The 21,229-nt window shown below is 35.8% G+C and overlaps 1 protein-coding gene across 1 annotated transcript in view; it reads right to left on the bottom strand.

The window, feature by feature from the left end:
• Positions 1–3,417: 3,417 nt before the first annotated feature.
• atp9a (ATPase phospholipid transporting 9A) overlaps positions 3,418–21,229 on the bottom strand; it is a 50,111-nt gene continuing 32,299 nt past the window's right edge. Inside the window, exons 20-28 of the mRNA XM_077218633.1 lie at positions 19,751–19,840; positions 18,472–18,616; positions 17,433–17,497; positions 15,936–16,091; positions 14,691–14,755; positions 12,328–12,436; positions 12,189–12,246; positions 10,297–10,500; positions 3,418–5,965 (exon numbers count right to left, since the gene is read on the bottom strand). Of these exons, the coding sequence (XP_077074748.1) occupies positions 5,829–5,965; positions 10,297–10,500; positions 12,189–12,246; positions 12,328–12,436; positions 14,691–14,755; positions 15,936–16,091; positions 17,433–17,497; positions 18,472–18,616; positions 19,751–19,840 (1,029 nt within the window). The 3' untranslated portion in view covers positions 3,418–5,828. The remainder of the gene's footprint in view (positions 5,966–10,296; positions 10,501–12,188; positions 12,247–12,327; positions 12,437–14,690; positions 14,756–15,935; positions 16,092–17,432; positions 17,498–18,471; positions 18,617–19,750; positions 19,841–21,229) is intronic.

Genomic DNA, 21,229 nt, shown 5'->3' with positions numbered 1-21,229 from the left:
TAAATTAATACGGAGCAGCGTATCTTTCCAGACGACGATTTGCAGTTCCATCTTTTGCTGAGACGACACACATTTTCCAGGTTCCCAGAACAGTTTCCATCACCGCCAAGTCTGCGTTACAGCAGCACAACTTTTGACTTTTCCAATAGCGACATTTCTACTTCAGCAATCAGATTTCATATGGAAATGGCACATTATATCACGTCCCATGGAAAACGTTCGGCATGTTTCGGGAAAATCTTCAGGCCATGTGCTTGATCAGGTCCAAAACTTGCCCTTTTTTCCATTTTGCCTTTACTACTTCTGCCATATCTCTATAAAGAACAAGACGTGTTTGTATACCATTACAAATTCAGCTGAACATTTATTATAACTATTAATAGATGCAATTTCATGTTGACAAAAGAAAAATCTCTCCTGGTGAATGCATTACTAGGATGATTTATGTGTGTTATGTAAATGTGGGAAATATGGATAACCTGATGATTCTTTGGGAATTTCTATAGTTTACTTGGAAAGAGCGTTTTTTTATTCAACGTGGCTCTGAGCAACATTTCACACACACTACACGGAGAATCTTCCTCTCACACAAATGGAATCTGTACAGAATTCCCGAAGTTTCCAGTTGGAGCAGCGAAACTTAAATCTGTCTCCATCTCCCATTCCGGATTAATGGACAACAATTCAGCTTTCAGGTTTGGGATTAGTCTCCCTGGTAACAGAGAGGAGTCGGGAGTATCTGATATCTGTCAAACATGACTGATGACCACTCACACAATGACAGAGGCAAAACAACACAATCAAATATTTAAATGCCGTACAACATAAATACCAAGAAAGCAGTTTTAATAATGATTTATATAATTAAACATATATTTATCATTTAAAATGTAATTTATTTCTGTGATCAAAGCTGAATTTTCAGCATCATTACTCCAGTCTTCAGTGTCACATGATCCTTCAGAAATCATTCAAATATGATAATTTGCTGCTCAAGAAACATTTATTATTTTTTTTAATGGTGATTGTTTTATAAATAGAAAGCTCAAAAGAAAGAGCAATATTTAAATAATTATTGGAACTATATATATATAGGCCTATATACTGTGTGTGTGTGTATATATATATATATATATATATATATATATGTTTGTGTGTGTGTGTGTGTGTGTGTTAATTGAGCTTAATCTCGTCTCGTAAACATTTGGTATATATAACTATATATATATATATATATATATAGTTGCGATTAATCGATTTGACAACCCATATATATTTATATATATATGTATAAAAGTACACACACATATATATATATATATATATATATATATATAACACAATGTATTCAGCACAATGAGTCTGTTTATTATTATTGTGCCTTGAGGTGTGGTTATGATTACAAGAACTACTGAAAACTCTTAAGAAAATCTCTGTCAGCAGAGGTGAAGCTTTTAAAAGCAAATCAAACATTCCTGGCTTTTGTGTGTGTATAAATAGCTCTGCTGGGGTGTGAGAGCCACCTCAACACACTCCTCTTTAAGTGATTTATCAACGTCCAAATCCTCTGTTGTGGTACACAACGGAATATAACAGGGCAAGTCAGGATCCGTGTGTATCCAGTGTTTCATCAGCACAACATTATGCATGTATGTGTGTGTGTGTTTGTGTATACGTATACACACACACACACACTCAACATATGAAGTGGATCAAAAAAGCTCATCAAAGTTTTCCAAAGAACAAGAATAGGTACTGTTCAAAATTCAAGTATAACTTTGATGAAAGGTTTTGATCCACTTCATATGTTGACGTATGTTTATGTATATATAAATACATGTGGAGCTGGGGAGGGTGGAGGGTTTCAGAGGAACTTTAAAAGCGCGCTGCAAACTTCAACAACAAACACTGCTCAGCTGTTTAAATGTTGAGCAGAAAGCTCATTGGCTGCAGATGCAACAGGAACAAATCCATCCAACATCATTTCACTCTCACATATATAAAGTCCCATCATCTGTGTCCTTGCTTACATGCTCGTCTTCTCCCTCAGTCTCACGCCAGCTCTTCCTCTGGGACTGATGTGGTATGGACACACAGGCGACGATCACTGCTGTGTGCTGTCTAATAATAAAGCTTGACATCACGTGCACTGCAGCGTCTGGGACACCGCAGTACGCACCACATGACAGAGGAGTAATGATACGCTTTATATGGGCTTTACCCAAAGAGCTCATTTCATCAGCAACACATTATGATGTAGAATCAAGGAGGCACACGAAAAGCCAGAAGCACAAAGAAAGTTTCAATGGTGTTCAATCGATCTGTAGCATTATTATTGTCCATATCTGTTTGATTTATTAATGTTGTCACCAACTTTTGTTTTGAAGCCTTACTATCAGGCCAGCAAGCGGTTAATGCAGTCTGCACTCATTTTTGAGACGCCCCCTTCTGGTGAAACATGACACATTTTTATAACACACAACGGCTGTGTTCAGAAAGGCATTCTACTCTTACTATTTCAGTATAGATGTTGTATGTACAATTATATTGTGTATAAATAATGTTTGAAACATTAAGTGTTACATAATGTAGTTCCGTTTCATATACTATTATTAAAAAGACACTGTGCAAAATGCAGAAAGCTAGCATTCCAATCCAGATATCCGCCATAAAAGAAAATAATGAAAACAAACACTACCGTTCAAACACTGGGGTCAGTGAGAAATTAATATTTTCATTCAGCAAGGATGCAATAAATTGATCAAAAGAAAATATATGTATAATGTTACAAAAAAAATCTATTTCAAATAAATGCTGTTGTTTTGATCTTCGGTCATGAAAGAATCTGTTTCCACTAAAATATGAAGCAGCACAACTGTTTTCAACATTGATAATAATGAGAAATGTTTCTTGAGCAGCAAATCAGCATATTAGAATGATTTCTGAAGGATCATGTGACACTGAAGACTGGAGTAATGATGCTGAAAATTCAGCTTTGATCACAGGAATAAATTACATTTTAACATATATTACAATAGAAAACAATTATTTTAAATTGTAAGAATATTTCACAATATCACTGATTTTATTGTATTTATTATCAAATAAATGCAGGCTTGTTGAACAGAAGAGACTTCTTTCAAAAACATAAAAAAAAACTCTTATCAACCCCAAACGTTTGAATGGTAGTGTATATGGAATTTTTTTTAATATATACATAAAGAAATGTATATATATATATATATTTTTTTTTTCATATACACTACCATTCAAAAGTTTGGGGTTGATAAGAATTTTTTTTATGTTTTTGAAAGAAGTCTCTTCTGTCTCTTTCTACATGTATAAGCATTATTGGAGATATATTACATGAAATATATGTAGAAATTATACTGTATTAAGAAACAAGCAGAGAATTAGTTAAGAAAAGATCTTTTTTATTTGAAACACCTCTTATCCTGAGACATACTTGTCCCTTTTTTGTTCTGCAATTATTAGAGTGGAAATTCCAACACAAATAAGAAAAAATTATAATAAATAAAAGCCATTTTTTTTGTTATTTACAATTCAGCAGATTACATTACCAAACAAAAAAGTATCTTCATATAAACATAAAAACCAGTCAGCACAATAAGTAGTCAGGAGAAGATCATCATGGCATCCGGTCCTAAGTCTAGGTCCACATCACAATCTGTACAAACTCTGATCCATGCAAGAGTCTGTCAGTTCAAAACAATTAAGTGTCTGAAGGTGAAAGATGATATGGCACTAAAAACACAGACACCAACATAGTGATCAATGCTAAGTGCACATCGCATTCGGGATCATTAACAGACAAACATTGGGTTTAAGGACACCTCGAGGAGAAGATTACAGCGTTTAGTGCTGACTGATGCATCATGGGATTTGGCTCTGTAAACCAGTGATTGAGAGTAGTCTTAAAAAGACTCTCCGGGTCATAATGGTCAGACGGGGGAGGTTGGGGTACAAAGTGAGCATGTCTAGCGTCAGAGGTCACCACAAGAGTGGACAAACACTACTGTGGACAGGAGGATGCTAAAATAGCACTTTTTTATGGCACCGTATTAACCCTGCAGTGACTAGCAGTGGTTGGTTAGTGTGCTAATAAAACATTTCCATTTCCAGTTAACCTAGTTAATAAATTCAGTGTCCATTAAAAAAAAAAAAAAACACACACTCAATCTAGACAAGACAAGAATGATCTGATCTGAACACCAACAATCACACATCTACTGTATATGGTAACACTTCACAATAAGCTTCCATTTGTTAACATCAGTTAAGTTTGAGAGTTTCTATCTTACACCTTATTGCAATTGCAAGTTTATACCCTCAATTCTGATTTTACTTCTCATAATTGCAATTGCGACTATTCAGAATTGTGACTTTATATGTTTTTCTCACAACTGAGATATAAACTCGCAATTGCGAGTTATAGTCTGAATTGCGAGATAAAACGTTTTGAGAAAATCGCAATTGCAAAACAAAAACGAAGTTTATATCTCGCAATTTAATAAAGTCAGAAGAAATTCAGACCTTTTTTTGCTGAATTGTGACTATATCTGAGATATAATTGTGAGATATAAACTCACAAATGCAAGTTATAGAGTCAGAATTGCGAGATTAAAAGACAATTGCAATTACAATGTATCTGTAAATTGTACATATAACTGGCAATTGCAATTTAGCTATTTTGAGTCGCAATTGCAAAAAACAACAACAAAAAAACAGGATTTGCAAGTTATAAAGTCCAAATTATGAGATAAAAAGACTTTAATACTCACAATTGATTGCACAATTTTGAAAATATACAAAAAAAAGTATTGCAAGTTTATATCTCACAATTTCGAGGAAAAAAGTCAGAAGTGGGTATATATAGTGGGTATATACATCTCGACTTTATTTCTCAATTTCTACTTTATATCTTGCAATTAAGACTTTTTTTCTCAGGATTATGATAAAATTGGAATTACCTTTTTTCTGGTAGAAATGAGAAAAACCTTCAATAGCAATTTGTGTCACAATTTTGAGTCGCAATTGCAAAAAAACAAAAAACCAGTACTGCAAATTTATATTTCACAATTTTGAGAATTTTGATAAGTCAGAATTTATTTTAATTAAAATAAAAAGATGTATCTGTTAATATTATTTAATGGGCCTGAGCTAACATGAACAATTGTATTTTAATCAACAAATGTTAACAAACAAAGATATTAATGCAATAACTTTTACTAATGGAACCTTATAGTAAAGTGTTACAAATATAACCTTATCACATCCTTTCAAGTCACATAAATTCAGTAGTTTTGGGAAATAAATAAAAAGGTACCAAAAACACCCTAAAACAAGTCAACTCCAATTTCCCCTTTCCTCTTTGTGCAAATTTTTCCTTTTCCCATGAGAATACAAATGCAATCGAGACACATAATAGCAATAGATTATTAAATCTCACGGAAAAACTTCCCTGTTGTCTCTCTCATGGATGCATCCCAAAGCTAACCAGTGTGTTTAGTCTTCCTCAGGGAGAGTGATTCACTGCAACTTAAACAGTAGAGAAATTACATGATTCAGTGCGAATGGCGTCTGGACTGCATCATACAAGGCTCCATTCTTGTCGGTATGAGCACCTGCTCAGGGCTAACCAGACTGCTAAACTACTAAACTGGCTCGATGACCAAAAAATTTGATTTTAGTATCAGGGTGAATGAAGGAGTGAATCAAACCTGACGTTCCAGCAGTTTTAGGTTTGTTTGAGCCGAGTTAGCGGTTAGAGAGCAAGCCGGACTGAGGCGAGTGAGGCAGTAAATGGTTCAAGAGGTCAGTTTGGAGTAACTCGGAGGAGAGAAGCGTCGTCGCAGGTATTTGAGGATGTAGAGCGGCAAGCAGCTGACCAAAGTGATGGCTGTCACCTTCCACACAAAAGACAGGGTGGCGATGAAATACACATCTGTGAGGGACACAAATAAAAAAAAAACTGTTAGTGCCCATCTCCATTTGGATACTGTCAAACATCTGCTCATGCTGGACTGTCTCAGATGGCACATCCATAGTCTGTTCACAGACGCTGAGTCATACTGCAGAAAAGTGGCAAAGAGTTTCTTGAGCTGGCAAGTTCTAATCTGATAGGCTGACTTTATGCAGTTTCCAGGATGTGTTGAGAAGGTTTTGACCATCTAACAGGAAACAAAGTCATGTTTAAAAGATTTGAAAGAATCTAGAAAAGTTTGCCAGGTTAGTGGCACCAAATCTGTAAAGTCCCTGTGTAGTCAATCATTTTATCCCTTAAAACTCACCAAAATTACATATTTAAAAGTTTTTTTTCGTAAAAAAAAAAAAATCTTCATGCCTTAAATTTTCTCGAATGTGACTCTTCACCCTTGCCTAATTTATTATACGCGATTCTATGAATATGCAAATGAGCCCCACCTCCACTCACTCACACCAGCTCAGAGATCGACTGGTTGACGATCACACGTTGATCTGATTGGTTACAAGGTAGTTTGTGTCGTCAGAAACACCAGCGATTTCAAACCGTGTTTTTGAGACTGTCTTTGGTTCACTGCAGTTTTTAAGGAGAAAAAACTCAGCAATGGTGTTGACCTATTAATTTGCACATGGTTTGTCTGAAAGCATATTAAAAAACACCACATAGACATATAAACGACATTAAAAGCTTCATTTTCAACACAGGGGGACTTTAAGAGACACTCAAGAGCAGTAGCGGCCTTTGCTATGTTTCACCGCCTGTTTCTTACCGCCACAAACCTCCCGTCGGCATGACGGGCAGAGCTTTTCCACAGTGACTTTCTATGATGTTCAAAGTGTTTCTAAGTATGCTGATTTTTAGAAGAAGAACCACTGAACTGCCACTGAATATGGCTGAACTAAACTTCCACTTAAACTTTCCACTTGCCATTGTGTAGCGTTTACTACAGTTGAGTATTCTGAGCTTAAGTGAGTGAGTGGAGGCGGGGCTCATTTGCATATTCTATTGCGTATACTAAATGAAGCAAGGGTGTAGAGGTAAATTCAAGCTATTTTAAGGCATGAAGAAATTATTTTCACAGGAAAAACCTTTAAATATGTCATTTTGATTGCCAAAGATGAGTTTTAAGGGATAAAATGATTGACTGCAGATGGAAATCTGGTACATTCTCAGAAACAGTCACTGCAGAGCTTTTTATTAAACTAACCCTTAAGAACATAAAACCTCAGAAGTGTCATTGTGACCAACCAATCAGATTGTATCTAACAAATTTTGCCAATGGCTGCCATTTCAATCTGTATCAGATGGTTGTAAGCGGACTAAATAATCTGTAAAACATAAATTTGTGATGTAGATAACGCTGTCAATCCCCTCAAGATCCAAAAGTCTTGTCTGTTTCATGTCTTTGTTACACGCTCACAGGAAAAGTCTTTCCCATCAATGGTTTTGTTCTATTCTTATACATAATACTTACAATCCCTGCTGAATAATACTTTGGCTCTTTTTTTAAAACCTTTATTCCCAGAATTGTAGGGAAATACATCAAAACAGAGCTTGTGAAATACTCTCAGACCACAGTAAGGTCTGTAGAAGGAGAGACTCTGAAATGTAAGTTGGCCAAAATGTTTTGTGTGATTGCTGGAAACTAGCGTCACACTGCGCGGCAGTCGGGGACCAGTCTTTGTTTAATGTGGTCAGGTGCCACACACCACCGGAGTTGGACTGCACTCGGAGCGCTGTGGTGTCCGAACGCCTCATCAACACAACTGAAAAGACACTTGTTCGTGCGCTGTGAACGTGAGCCCCGAGATGGTCACAAGTCATCTCCGCCATCATGGATCCATCATCTTCTCTGCCAGGATATGCAGCGAGATCCAATAATGAATTCTCGACGTGACGTTGGTGGGCAAAAGGAAAATGGTTATGTTGAAGGTCTTGGATGCATCATCAACAGGATCCAAGTTATTTTTGATAAAAGTAGCTAACTAAATGACTAGCATTGTCCTTGCACTTTTTGACTAATCTTTTTATTTTGGGACAGATCATTTTTTAATGATTTATGTTATGATTGTTTTTTAAAAACATAATTCAAGAAAAAAAAATATTTAAAATTTTTAACTTTTTTAAAATATTATTTTATAAAAAGTGCTGTCACAAAAATAAACTTCTGGTACTTAATAGTTTATATTTAGGATAACAAAAAAATAATTGTTGCCTAAAACAATTGAGCAGATAACTTTACACTAAATACCATTAAACTAGAAAAATGCTAAGCAATTTAAATAAAAAATTTGTGTGTATCATTATAAAAACTGAGCCACGAGGATGTCTACGCAGGGTCTCATGTGAATAGTTTCATTTACCTGTTCATATAAAAGGGCTACATGTAAGAAATCACATGTATTAATCACTTTTTTTTGCAAATATGTGAACAGCTTGTAACGCAAGTTAAAAAACGAGAGCTTTCCCCAACTTCCTAGCTTGTTTATGAAAGACTGTAGACTGATTTTCATGTGAAAGACTCGGGACGGTTCTGGTGGGAAAATCCAAAGGATGTGACGTTCATGCCTCTTCTGTTCAATGACACATGAAATGAAAGCTTATATAATGTTTAGGATACTGCCAAAAAAAGGTATTCTACACTTTAATGTCAATGTGTCATGCAAAAAAAGGATTAATTCAAACCATATTCTCAAATAGTCAGGTCTATATAGTCTATAGTCTCAAATATACTTTATAATCAAACTATCATAACAGTGTAATTTTACTTATCTCATTTATTGACAAGTAATGCTGGTGAATTGCAGAGGCGGTGCAAACATATCCACATTGCTATGATCAGATGCTTTGTTAACTGCTGTTTTCTCACCGCTGTCATCTTTGTTGTGTGATTCTTTTGTTTTTGAGAGGAAAATCGCACAGCATAAATTTACATATTCATCAAAACGTCACCCTGACACGTAGGTTACGTGTGCGAGCAATAAGCATTGTGAAAACAGCTGAGCTACTGGCACGTGTGCATTTAAAATAACATAAATATGTGAATCCTCAATTGCTTTTCTTTGTAAGAAAGTGTAGAACTCTTCAAATTGGGAAGCCCTCTGATCAACACAAAGACCTTGGCCGGGGTAGCATCAGCGCAGCAGGAAATGAGAGCAGGCTTGTGGTATTTCCCTCCACAGTGAGCTCTGTATAGCGCTGTGGGCCGCTCTCGGGCTGCCCGGTGTCGTACGAGAGAAACGGGCCCTGGAGTGCTGATTGAGGCAGATGGCTACATTTTATACAATCAGATTTAACTCTCTCTGGGGAAAATAGTATTGTTTTTTTGTGGAATGTGGCCACATTTTTTACCTGGATATGTCCGAAATTCTGACGCCAAGATCGCTCAATAACAACAGGATTTCATGACGATAATAGGATATAGAGGGGTAGCAAAACCTTGACCAGAAAGCATAGATGCAACATATAATATCACAAAAATGACAAGAACAACAATTAATCACACCGCAAAACTATTTGCTAAGTAATGTGTGTTAAATGCAAAAAGTGATTAAGGCAAGACAAGTCCAGGTGAATAGGGTAAAAAATATCACTAATAGATATCGCCATACATCCCCAGTTGATCGATTCATTAAGAACACAACATTTTCACGGTTTCTGCATATTATGCTTTAACATTCAAATGAGGCATTATCTAATGAAATGTATGAATAAACCCCTCCGAAAAAGACAGATTTCTGGCTTATTTTGAGAAAATGCCCTTTAAAGATATGTATTGTTATTCAAATCTACAGGTGGAAATAGATAAAGTGTAATAAAATAAACATTTAAAAGAGTATTTTGGATGTTTCTTTCCACTACTCATAAAACACGTTATGAAAAGACAAATAGGCCAAAATCTCAAAATTGACCAGTGCGCATGAAAAAAAAGGGTCTCATTCACTAACAATTGCATTATTTCATATTTATACGCACAGGAGAACTTCTCACGAAAAATCTCCGCCTAATTCACAACACGTTTGTACACACATGAATTTGTTCTTAACATCGTTCTGATGTTAGTGATTTTGGAGTTTTCTAAATGAGTGGCTGCGTGCACAAGGTAATTAATTTGCATAAAACAGGCCCAAACCCTCTCCATATAAGGGCTTTCCAAAACACGCTTTTCTTACAGCCTTTTGTCGCTCTCGTCAAACTTCCCGTTGTTTGCAGACACACTCTCGCCCGTATAAAATAAAATAAATAAAGATCAATGTTTTTTGGGACCCTTGTGGTAATGAAAGCATACCCACCGATAAACTCGTGTAAGAACACCAGGGATGCGATGTAGCAGGCCAGACTGAGGAGTTCGGCTACGATCATCAGCCAATGCCAGGTCTGCACGGTCAGCGCCACCATCAGCAGCTCCGTCAGGATCAGAGACGTGAACGAGATCGCCACGATGTGCACAAACTCGGACTCGAACAGCAGCAGAGCCCCGTACATGATGATGCTCCCTGCAGAGAGCACAGCACATCTCTATTACCACCAGCATCTATGAAGAGACTTCTAGAAGCGTAATGGATATGCATACTAGTAGTGTGCTTATAAACATGTATACAGGGCTTGACATTAACTTTTTCGCTCACCAGTCACAGTGGCTAGAGGTTTTCTGAAGTTTCTATCCACTCAGCATTATCACTGGCCACAATGTCGACATTGATACCATGGCAAAAAACTGCCATTTAGATATTTTTAATATTATCTCATAATTTGACAACAGGTATATTAGGCTGCTGTCACTTTAAGACCCGACAAACGGATCCATTATACTGTTACACATGAGTTTTCTTTCTTAACTGTTTACATTCACTTAAAACATAACTGACTGCGTTAACATGAATACAAAGACAAGACCTGCATTTTGACATTATTTTGGGTGTATTTGACTGTTTAAGCACAATCCGCAGCGAAAAATGTTCGTCACCAATCAACTTTATGAAAAGTAAGATGAACTACGGTCTGGGGCAGGGGCCGGGTTTTCCCATTACTTATGAATTAAATGAACGCATTAAATTGACAGCCCTAATGTGTGTGTGTGTGTGTGTGTGTGTGTGTGTGTATATATATATATATATATATATATATGGTATATTATATACACACACATATATGTATATACTATTTATAACTGCATATTTACCTAATAATTCATACTGTATAAACTACGCACTTGACAGGTACATTGAAATATGACATTTCTGAAATAATATCTACTATAATAAAATGTTACTCTGATTTATGGGTGAATGTTATTATTGGAGTAATGGATTGGAAAGTTCATTCTTTCAAGTTAAATAAAGAACTTTTGTGTATTCATTTTTAGCTGCAAATACTGTATATGACAGAGGTCATGATAAAAAGAAAGTTTGTCTCAGATTCGCTTTATGAGACCATAGCAAATCCCTGAGATTGTCCTATCAGCGATCTCAGGAAGAGGAAGAACACTTCCATGGATTTAGCTTTTTTTGAGCGCTTCCTGTCCTGAAGTGTTATTGTGAACTTTGAGATCAACCTCAGACACCATGGGACTGAAAAACTTGATTAATACATACATGAAATTGAAGACCATTCAACTTTGGAGGCTCTATTTAAAGCACAAATGTAAACATGCTATAGATGGGGGAATTTGAGTGAAAACACCTCATGGACAGAGAAGAATAACGAGAGATGTAGGACTTCTCTTTTGAAAACAAGCTCTCAAAGAAGTGAGGAAATACCCAGTGCTGTCTAACACAAACAGAATCACCTTATAAACTAATGGAATGACTAAGTGTGATTCTGAAAGATTTACACACAAAGACAGCAGGGTGGAGACTGCTAGTGAGGCTCAAAAAGCAATCGTGGAAAACCTCCTTGTGTTATTCAACTATTGTAGCCACAGACACAAATAAACTATTCAGTGCGGGCGAGCAAAAACACGTGTGTGGGTTTTGTTTGGATGAAACAACATTCACCACACTGTGCTACTGCTGCTGCTTTCTTAACAAGCCTCTGAATGGACATTACAAACACAGTTACGCTCCAGTCAGTGGGAGACATAAATGGTCTACTCAATTTACAGCACAACTACTTTGTTGAGTGAAGGTTGTTGCAAAGTTCATGCATTGCACCATATGCTAAAATAACCACATTATTCGCTTACCTTGGTAGATACTGATCAAGACCCATATTAAGAACGTTTTGAATGAGAGAGGCCGTCCCTGCAAACAATCATAGTTATTAATATTTTTTAAAAATAATAGTCTAAGTTATTAATCTGAGAATGATAGGGTCAAAGATACCTTTAGAAGATCCTTGTAAAGTTCAGGATATAACATGGCAACCTCAGACTTGACATCTTTATCCAATACCAGGGAGAAAACAGGAAACATTGTGTAGATAGTGGAGTAGCTGTAAGGCACATCAGCACAGAAAAATATTAATACAATAAAGTTGCTAAGGTTGCATTTATTTGATATAAAAAAAAAAGAAACCGTAATATTGTGAAATATTATTATAATTTAAAATAATGTTAAAATATTGCAATCATTTTAATTCAATTATAAAAAAATGTTCTATTTCTAAAATGTATTTTTATTCCTGTGATGGAAAAGCTGAATTTTATCTCCAGTCTTCAGTGTCACATGATCCTTCGGATATCATTCTAATTAATGATTTGCTGCTCAAGAATCATTTATTCTTATTATTAATGTTGAAACAGTTGTGCTGCTTCATATTTCTGTGGAAACTGTGATACAAAGATGTTTTTCAAGATGTAAAAAACAACTGTATTTATTTGAAATAGAAATCTTTGGTTACACTTTATTTTAAGGTGTCATTGTTACAGTGTAATTATATATTTAAGTACAGTGTAATATTAATTAACTACATGTACTTACTATATGGTTAGGGTAAGATTATGATTTGGTTGAGGGTTAATTGCATGTAATTAGGCATAATTTAGTGTTATTACTATGGTAATTACATGTAACATATGTAACAAGAACACTGTAAAATAAAGTGTTACCAAAATCTTTGGTAACAGTGTAATGTCTTTACAGTCACCTTTGATCCATTTAATGTGGCCTTGCTGAATTAAAGCATTCATATCTTAATAAAATCTTACCGACCCCCAAATTTTGAATGGTAGTTACATAAAACAATAGTTACATATTAAAAAACAAGGGAAAAAACCCCTCACAATTTCCACTAAAGCCTTATTCGGATGGAACTAGTTTTCTAAATCAATACAATTCTTATCACTCGACGTCTGTGATTTCATGCACTGAGATTTCAGTCCCATCTGAATCAGTTTTTTTACCTGTTCTTTGCATGCAACACGTATGACGTATGTGTCTTAGAATCATATATAAATTAATAAATTATTAAAATTGATTATAAAAGCCCTATTTAAGTATGCTTCACATGAGTTCATAAGTGGCTGTTTATAACAAACTTGCATAAGTGAGCAGAAAAATCTAGACAAGTATCTTACTCCTACCTGACATTGATATTAAAATGGGATTTGTTTTTATTTATTAATTTTATCAGTTAATTTTTTCGTCTGATACCATCCATTTTGGATTGAAATAAAAGCATGCTAAAGATTGGTGCGCAAACAGAAGCTCAGATAGGTCAAAAAATACGAAGAGAAGCGTTAGTATAATACAATATTATCAGTCACAGACATTAACATTCGGACAGATTAGATTTCTAGAGGACCGTTGAGTTTGCCGAAAAACAGTAGGTAATTTGCTCTGGAATTTTTACTGAGGTTGTGTGAGAAAAAATCCCCGGCATGGCAGATTTGGATGAGATTACAATCACAAAGTACGCTTGTGAAACACAAATTTCTTTAACGTCATCCGAGGAAACTAATCCTGTCAAAATAGGGCTTAACATTTACTGTTTTTGATGAAAAGTACTAGACTTTTTAAAGTATACTTCATGTTGTTTTTTATGCTATTTAACATTTTGTGATGTCTTCGCTTGCCAAACCACCAGACCAATGATTTTCCAATTACTCATCATCACTGGACAAGGATTTTAAAAATCATTTTAGGATGTTTGCACTCACAAAAATACAATTTCTAGCCAATTCAATATTTTAAAATATGTATAACTAGAAAGATGTATACTTTACACATCTAAAAAATAGAAATTGATATGATTTTCTGCGACTTTTTCATAATTACTCCAAGCCGGGGAAATTCTTTGAGGCAATAATTGAAAACATCAAGCTCTGACATATATATGTTCATAAAAGTAAGATGTGCCAAACGTAGAACAATTTTGCTGGTTTGTACAAGTTACCACAGAATCACCCACATATATTTCATATGCATAGAACGTCAAAGTGATGGATCTAGATTCAGAGTTGTACTAGTGTGGGTGAAATTTCAGCTTTATTCTCCCCCTGTCCTGAACTCATCCTCGCTGAATTAGAAGAGCCTGTCCGCTTTAACCCCTTGTTCATTACAGGCTTCACAAAGACTCTTTTGATGGACATCAGCCTTGGCAATCTTCTACTAGCTCAGTGACCGTGACTCTTGATGGAACAAATCCCTCAGCGATCCTCTAATGTCAGAGCTGTCTGAAACACATGGCTGAAATGCCAGAGAGATTTCACCGAGTGCAAATGAGTCATCATCACCCGCACACTCACCCAATAATCAGGAAGCCTTGATAAAGTGGAACAGATGCAAAGTAGAACACAGAGGAGAACACGGCCTGTGAGGACACATGGGAAGAAAAACATCAGCAGAAATGTAAGACAGCAGGCAACTAAAGGCATGTTATATTCATTGGTCCTGTCAGTAAAGTGCTGCAGTGGTATAATAGTACAGTAATGGCATTAGATGGCTGATACTTTGATAAACACCACGGTACTAAATGATTACCATGTTCATATACAATGGTATTTTTTCATTGTACAGCAGTGGCCAAAAGCGATGTATGGCAATATCTTCACCCTTATTAAAAATTTGTTATAGATTTTGTAAGCATATTACGTAGTTGTGGTTGGAGTTAATTGTTTTATGAAACTAGCTAAATTGTGTGGACATTTTTTGGCCAGGCTGTAATGCAAAGAAATTATGAACGCATACATAAACAAGAGAAAAATATGAACAAAATATGAATAACTGATTATGTTGTAGTCAATGTATGCAGTTTTTTTGCATAGTAAAACAAACAAAACAGCTGTAGTTTGCCTCTTTTTTTTTCAAATAATTTTGTGAGATAAATACTGTCAAGTTTAGTGTTTTGTTTTTCTTTTATATTTTTACATTTAAGACATATTTTCATGGAATTACCATTGTACACGTGCTAAAATGATGGTTTTACCATGGTATTATACCCCCAAATAAATATAATTATAATAATATAACTAAATATTATTTGTAATACATGAAATATCTCAACATTACCATGGGACACATCCAAAAAATTGCGGTATTACTATGATTTCTTATCCCAAATAATTGAAATCATGTAAATATCTACAAAAACTATGGTAATACATTGGTATATGTATTTAAAAAAAACGTTTTGGGTTCTTTTTTTGTTATGTAGTGTTAAAAAAACTGTAATCAATATTTAAATTATTATCAGACACCAAAATAATAATTAATATATAATAAATACATACATACACACACACACATATATATATATATATGTGTGTGTGTGTGTGTGTGAGAGTGTGAGTGTGAGTGTGAGTGTGTGTGTGTGTGTGTGTGTGTGTGTGTGTGTGTGTGTGTGTGTGTGTGTGTGTGTGTGTGTGTGTGTACTTTTGACTAATACATGTTCTTTTTTTTAAAGACCTGAAACCTTCAACACTACACTGTGTTTATTTGCAGCTACTGTGATTCATGGGCTAGTGGTGGATAATTGCTCGAGCAGACACTACCTGCATGGTGCTGATGCAGAGACTGCGGTGGATGACAAACTGGCTGAGTGCAGCGGACCGTTTGTAGCTGTTTCTGCCGTGGACCATGAGCAGTCTGCCCAAGTGCTTAAACTGAGTGATGGAGAAATCTGCAGCCAGAGACGCCTGCTTCCCTTCCTGCTCAAGCAGATAAATAAACAAACAGGTCAGAGCGCTTAAACACACTTTTTTGGACCATGAGCAAAAATGTTTTCTAGATTAAGCCGGGCTATATTAAGCATCTTCGGATCACTGGGTAGTCTAGGAATGACTGGGTAAAGCAAAAATGGAAGAAAAAAACAAACAACGTCCCATCTAACCACATCAAAGTCAATCAAGGCTTACTGTGTTAGTCATGAATGACTCAATATCAATTAACCTTCCCATAACGCCTCATTTTAATGACCAGGAAAGCTCGCATGATGCATCACAAGTGGGTCGACTTTGGGTTAGTAGTATTTTAGGTACATTTACACTCATAAAACTTCTGACGTCTAAAACGCGTTTCTAAATTGGCAGTTCACCTCAGGATGGCATTCCTGAAATCAGACTTTCCAGAACTAAACTGTAGGGTCAATTGTTTTTAAAAAAACAAAAGTTCAAAAAGTTCAAAAGTTTTTAGTCCAGGCTAAGACAACATGATTTGCCATTCGTAAAGTATTTGACATCCTTAATGTGACATATTTCTGATATTAATATGGATAGTCCTGATTGGTCTATACAGCTAGAGATTTTCATATACATTATATCCCTAGCCGAACTATTAAAATAAAATAAATAGTAATATAATAATGATAATAATAAAGATCTAGATGAATAAGAAAAAAACCTTTAGATAAACTAGCTGAACACATTAATTTACTAGTTGGATGTTAAATGCTAATAAACAAAAAGCATGGTCTCAAATAAAATAAAATAAAGTAAAAATAAAATAAAATAAAAATCTAAATAAATAAGAAAAATAAAATGTTGCTAAACTAGTTGACCAAATGAATTTTTAAAAATATTTTTATGCTAATACACTCAATATAGCATGGCCTGAAATACCTTACTGCTCAAGTGAAATAAATGAATTAAAATAAATAAATCATATTTTAATTAAGTGAATTAAAATATGATTACCAATTAAAGTTGTTTCAGGGGCTGAGATAGTTATGTATATATAAAAACAGACATTGTATTCTTTAAAACAACATAAGACCAGAAACTTCTATTTGGATAATAAATAGGGTGAATTTTGATTTAAAACTAACACGCTGTAAATCAGTCATGGGAAGTTGTTGCGTGAAAATGTTTGGAGTCATTTTACATGCTTTCAGTGCCATGTAATGTAAGTAATGTGAGAATCTCTCAGCAGTGGTCTGAAAAGAGCCTGTGTACGGCGTGTTTGACGCAGTGAGCGCAGATGGAGGGAAGACTCCGGAAGAAGGCGACAGTGTGTGTGACAGGACTGCTGCTCGGGGAACTGGTAGCTCTTACTTTGCCCTCCACTCCCACGCCACAGTCTGCTTCCTGGATCATGCTGACATCATTTCCTCCATCCCCTGAGAAGGAGAAAACAGTGAACGATGAGCCAGTGACAGCTGGTGCCGTGCCCTTATGAAAGGGCAATAAAACTGATGTTATGTCACATGTCAAGATTAAATGTGCTATGGAAACTTATATATTGATGATGGTATCGGCTAATATTAATGCTTAGTTTTTTTCCAGATATCAGCAATGGTCTGAACTGGATGATATTGAAAGCACTAAATAGTACTAAACAGTTATCTTTAGCTAGTTATCTAGATTTATTCTGTACATTACAGGCCAGGTTTCACAGATAGGATTTAGATTCAGCCAGGATTAGGCCTTCGTTCAAGTGCGACATTTAAGTAGCTTTTATATACGTGCCTTAGAAAAAAACAAACATTACTGGTGTGCATTTTGAGATAAAACAATGGCACTGACATGTTGTAAGATATATCAGTGCAAGTTACTTTCAGTTAAAACAGCTCAAACATTTTAGTTTGGGACTAGCTTACTAGCCTTGTCTGTGAAACTGGGGGACAATGTTTTAATTATAGCTTTAAATGTCTATAGCGGTTCATTCCTATTATATTTATTAGTAAAGATAAATAATACTAATATTTTTTATTACTTCATTTAAGTCTGTGTTTATTCATGACCATAAAGTAAAAAAAAAACGATCTTGTAACAAGAAATACACTATCCATTATCAATCGCTGTTTACAATGATTGTAATAAAATGAGAATCATTCTTGCTTCCCTAGTTATTTTTTGTCACTGAAGTTTTAATAAGGCTACTTGTCCGGTCGGGCAAGTAAAATTCCCACATGTCCAAACTTTTGTAGATCACAAAGCTTATTTTCTTCAATAATCCAAAAGCCAAGGGGAAAATCCTATTGGGTTTTTGTCGAGGAAAGCCTAAAACAATATGTCATCACTGCAGCACTGTATATTTATTCGATTTAGTGGCAGAAGAAGTGCATAGTGTCAATGGCTTCTGCATACTCACCCACGGCACAGGCGAGTTTGCCGGTGCGTTCCTGCAGCAGGCGTACAATCTGAGCTTTCTGTGTGGGAGCACAGCGGCAGCACACGATGGCCGGAGACTGGCATGCTAACTCCATAAACTCATACTCGTAATACTTCAGACACACCTGCAGCAACAACAACAACAGGACTGAGAACAGGCCCTTCAACGAGACATCAGAAAGAACAAATGAATACTGTAGAACACAGAACGACATAAAAACCTCAATGTTTAGGATTAATGAATCAAGCTATAGACCAAACTGGTCATTTACTAAAAATGCGAACATTATGAGACACCTAAAAAATAAATCAGAACAGAATATAAAATCCACATACTGTCATCAGTGAATTTCATATGAATTACACACATTTCAGACTAATAAATGAATCACATTTACACCTGGTATTAAGATGTGTTTTAGTCAATCGGATGACAAGTAGACAAGTGAGACACATTCCCGTTTACACTTGGTGTTTTTATCCGTCTCTTTATTCCACTTTTGTCCTGATTTCTTCCAGGGAAGGTCTGTGTATGGGCTTTTTCAGATCTTTCGATCTAATGCACAAAATAAGCTAGCGCAACGACGCAAAGAACGACGACAGAAAATCATATGGAGAACATCAGCTTTCATTTCTGCTCTGACAGCCACAATATCACACTGAACGCTGTGAGTGTGTGTTAGAAATCAGGAATGGTGAGAGAACATTGTACTTGGTACGTTTTACATCTTCAAACTAAATTTGGATCTTCAGCCGACAAAGTTTAAATCCCGTCTGGCTAGAGCTCTTCTCATCATTTTTACACATTATGTCAGCATGCGGAGGGTAGGCGGTGTTTTATGGCTGTTCGAACACAATCGACCACATGAACGTTTAAACTACAAAAGCAATTTCAAGCTCAAATCGGTTTACACCGGTATTTAGTGTCGTCCACTTGTGATCCGATCGAACAAAGTGCATTTTAATACCAGGTGTAAACAGGGCCTTTAACCTCATTATATTAATCATGTTTCACACTTATCATATCTACAGATTTATCAGTACTCTGATTCAAGTTCATATAAATTTCGAATGAAAATGCGAGTGGTTCTTGCCAATGCAAAACGGTCCGACATGATGCTTAGAAAAGTAATAGCTCAAGATGCTGCTTTCTTTTCAATGTCTCTTGCACAGACAGTGCAGGTTGAGTTACGCTCTAAAGTTTGCAAAAGTGTAAGGGGTTCATTCAAATGTAATGTGTACATGTGAGCTCACATTACCTCCAGAGAGTCTCCCGATATCACCAGCGCGCAGTCGTGTTTCCTCCTGAAGGCGTTGAGCTCAAGGTGAGCTTCGCTTCGAGTGGTTACCTGCAACACATCAGAGAGACCATCATCAGGAGTGTTTTTTCTCATACAAACACGCAATCAGCCACTCGGATAATGATCTCAGCGGTGAACCACAGCAAGATCACGAGACTGAGATATTAACTTCAGCTGTCAGTTGAGTAGCAGACCATGGCAGATTCAACTAGCTATCAGCTCAACCGTCTAAACTGTGAGGTTCACATTGCCTGCTGTCTGCAAGTTTCACACAGGAAGTTCACCATTAGTAACTGTTGTTTTTGTATTTACAGATGGCTTTGGGCAGATATGGCTTTCTTGTGATGTTAGATTGAAAGGTTAAAGGAGTAAACAAGCTCAAAGTCATTTTCAAACGTATATGACTTTCTTTCTGCTGTGAACTACTAAAAGAGAAGTTAGTAAGAATGTTCAGGCTGCTCTTTTCCATATGAGAAACATCACACAGGTTTGGAATGACATGAAGTTGAGTATAAAAATTTCGGGTGAACTATTCCCTTTGAGTCATCTCCAAAGCATGAACCACAACCAATTTTGTTCATATAAATCTACCCGAAGCTCCTCGCCAACGGAGGATGTTTTCTAATTGTTGGACGTTCGCACCAGAGCAATTCATCTGTCAATTTTAAACACACCAGACTTCAATCTGGATGCCATTTTTGTCCATGAGGAAGCCAATCCAAATGCCTCTTCGATCCAGAGGGAACGAGGTGCTTGTTTTCATGTCGTGCCAGCCATTGTCTTCTGTTTCCAGGAACCGCTGCTGTGGGGAAGATTCAACCTTCCTCAGAGCGGCCTATCTTTCTGTGGCAGCATGCCTCATGGGAAATCCACAACAGCTCGTAGAGTCACGTTTCACAGAGAGAGGGCACAGGATGCTACTTTCCCTGTTTGCTTCTCAGAACGCTACTAAACTCAATCAAACTTGGGACCTCTTTTGCGTTGGAGACACTTGGGAGACAGGATTTTTTTTATGAGTTAACATGCACACTTACTACAAAAGTTTGGGTCCATTAAGATTTTTTTATTAAGAAATTAATACTTGTATTCAGGAAGGATGCATTAAATTGATCAAAAGTAACAGCAAAGACATTTATACTGTCACAAAAGATTCTTTTGAACTTTCCATTCATCAAAGAATCCTGAAGAAGAAAAAAAGTGTCATGGTTTTTCACAAACATATTAAGCAGCACAACTGTTTTCAGCATTGATAATAATAAGAAATGTTTCTATTAGAATGATTTCTGAAGGATCATTTGACACTGAAGACTAGATTAATGATGCTAAAAATTAAGCTTAGAATAAATTACATTTTAAAATATATTAAAATATAAAAGTTATTTTAAATTGCAACAATATTACAATATTAGAATCAAATTATTATTGTACTTTTGATCA

The sequence above is a fragment of the Siphateles boraxobius genome, unplaced genomic scaffold (genome assembly GCF_051911475.1).
Source record: "Siphateles boraxobius isolate OS27281-9 unplaced genomic scaffold, OSU_SipBor_1 77, whole genome shotgun sequence".
NCBI lineage: Eukaryota > Metazoa > Chordata > Actinopteri > Cypriniformes > Leuciscidae > Siphateles > Siphateles boraxobius.
This window is presented reverse-complemented; position numbering and strand designations above follow the sequence as displayed.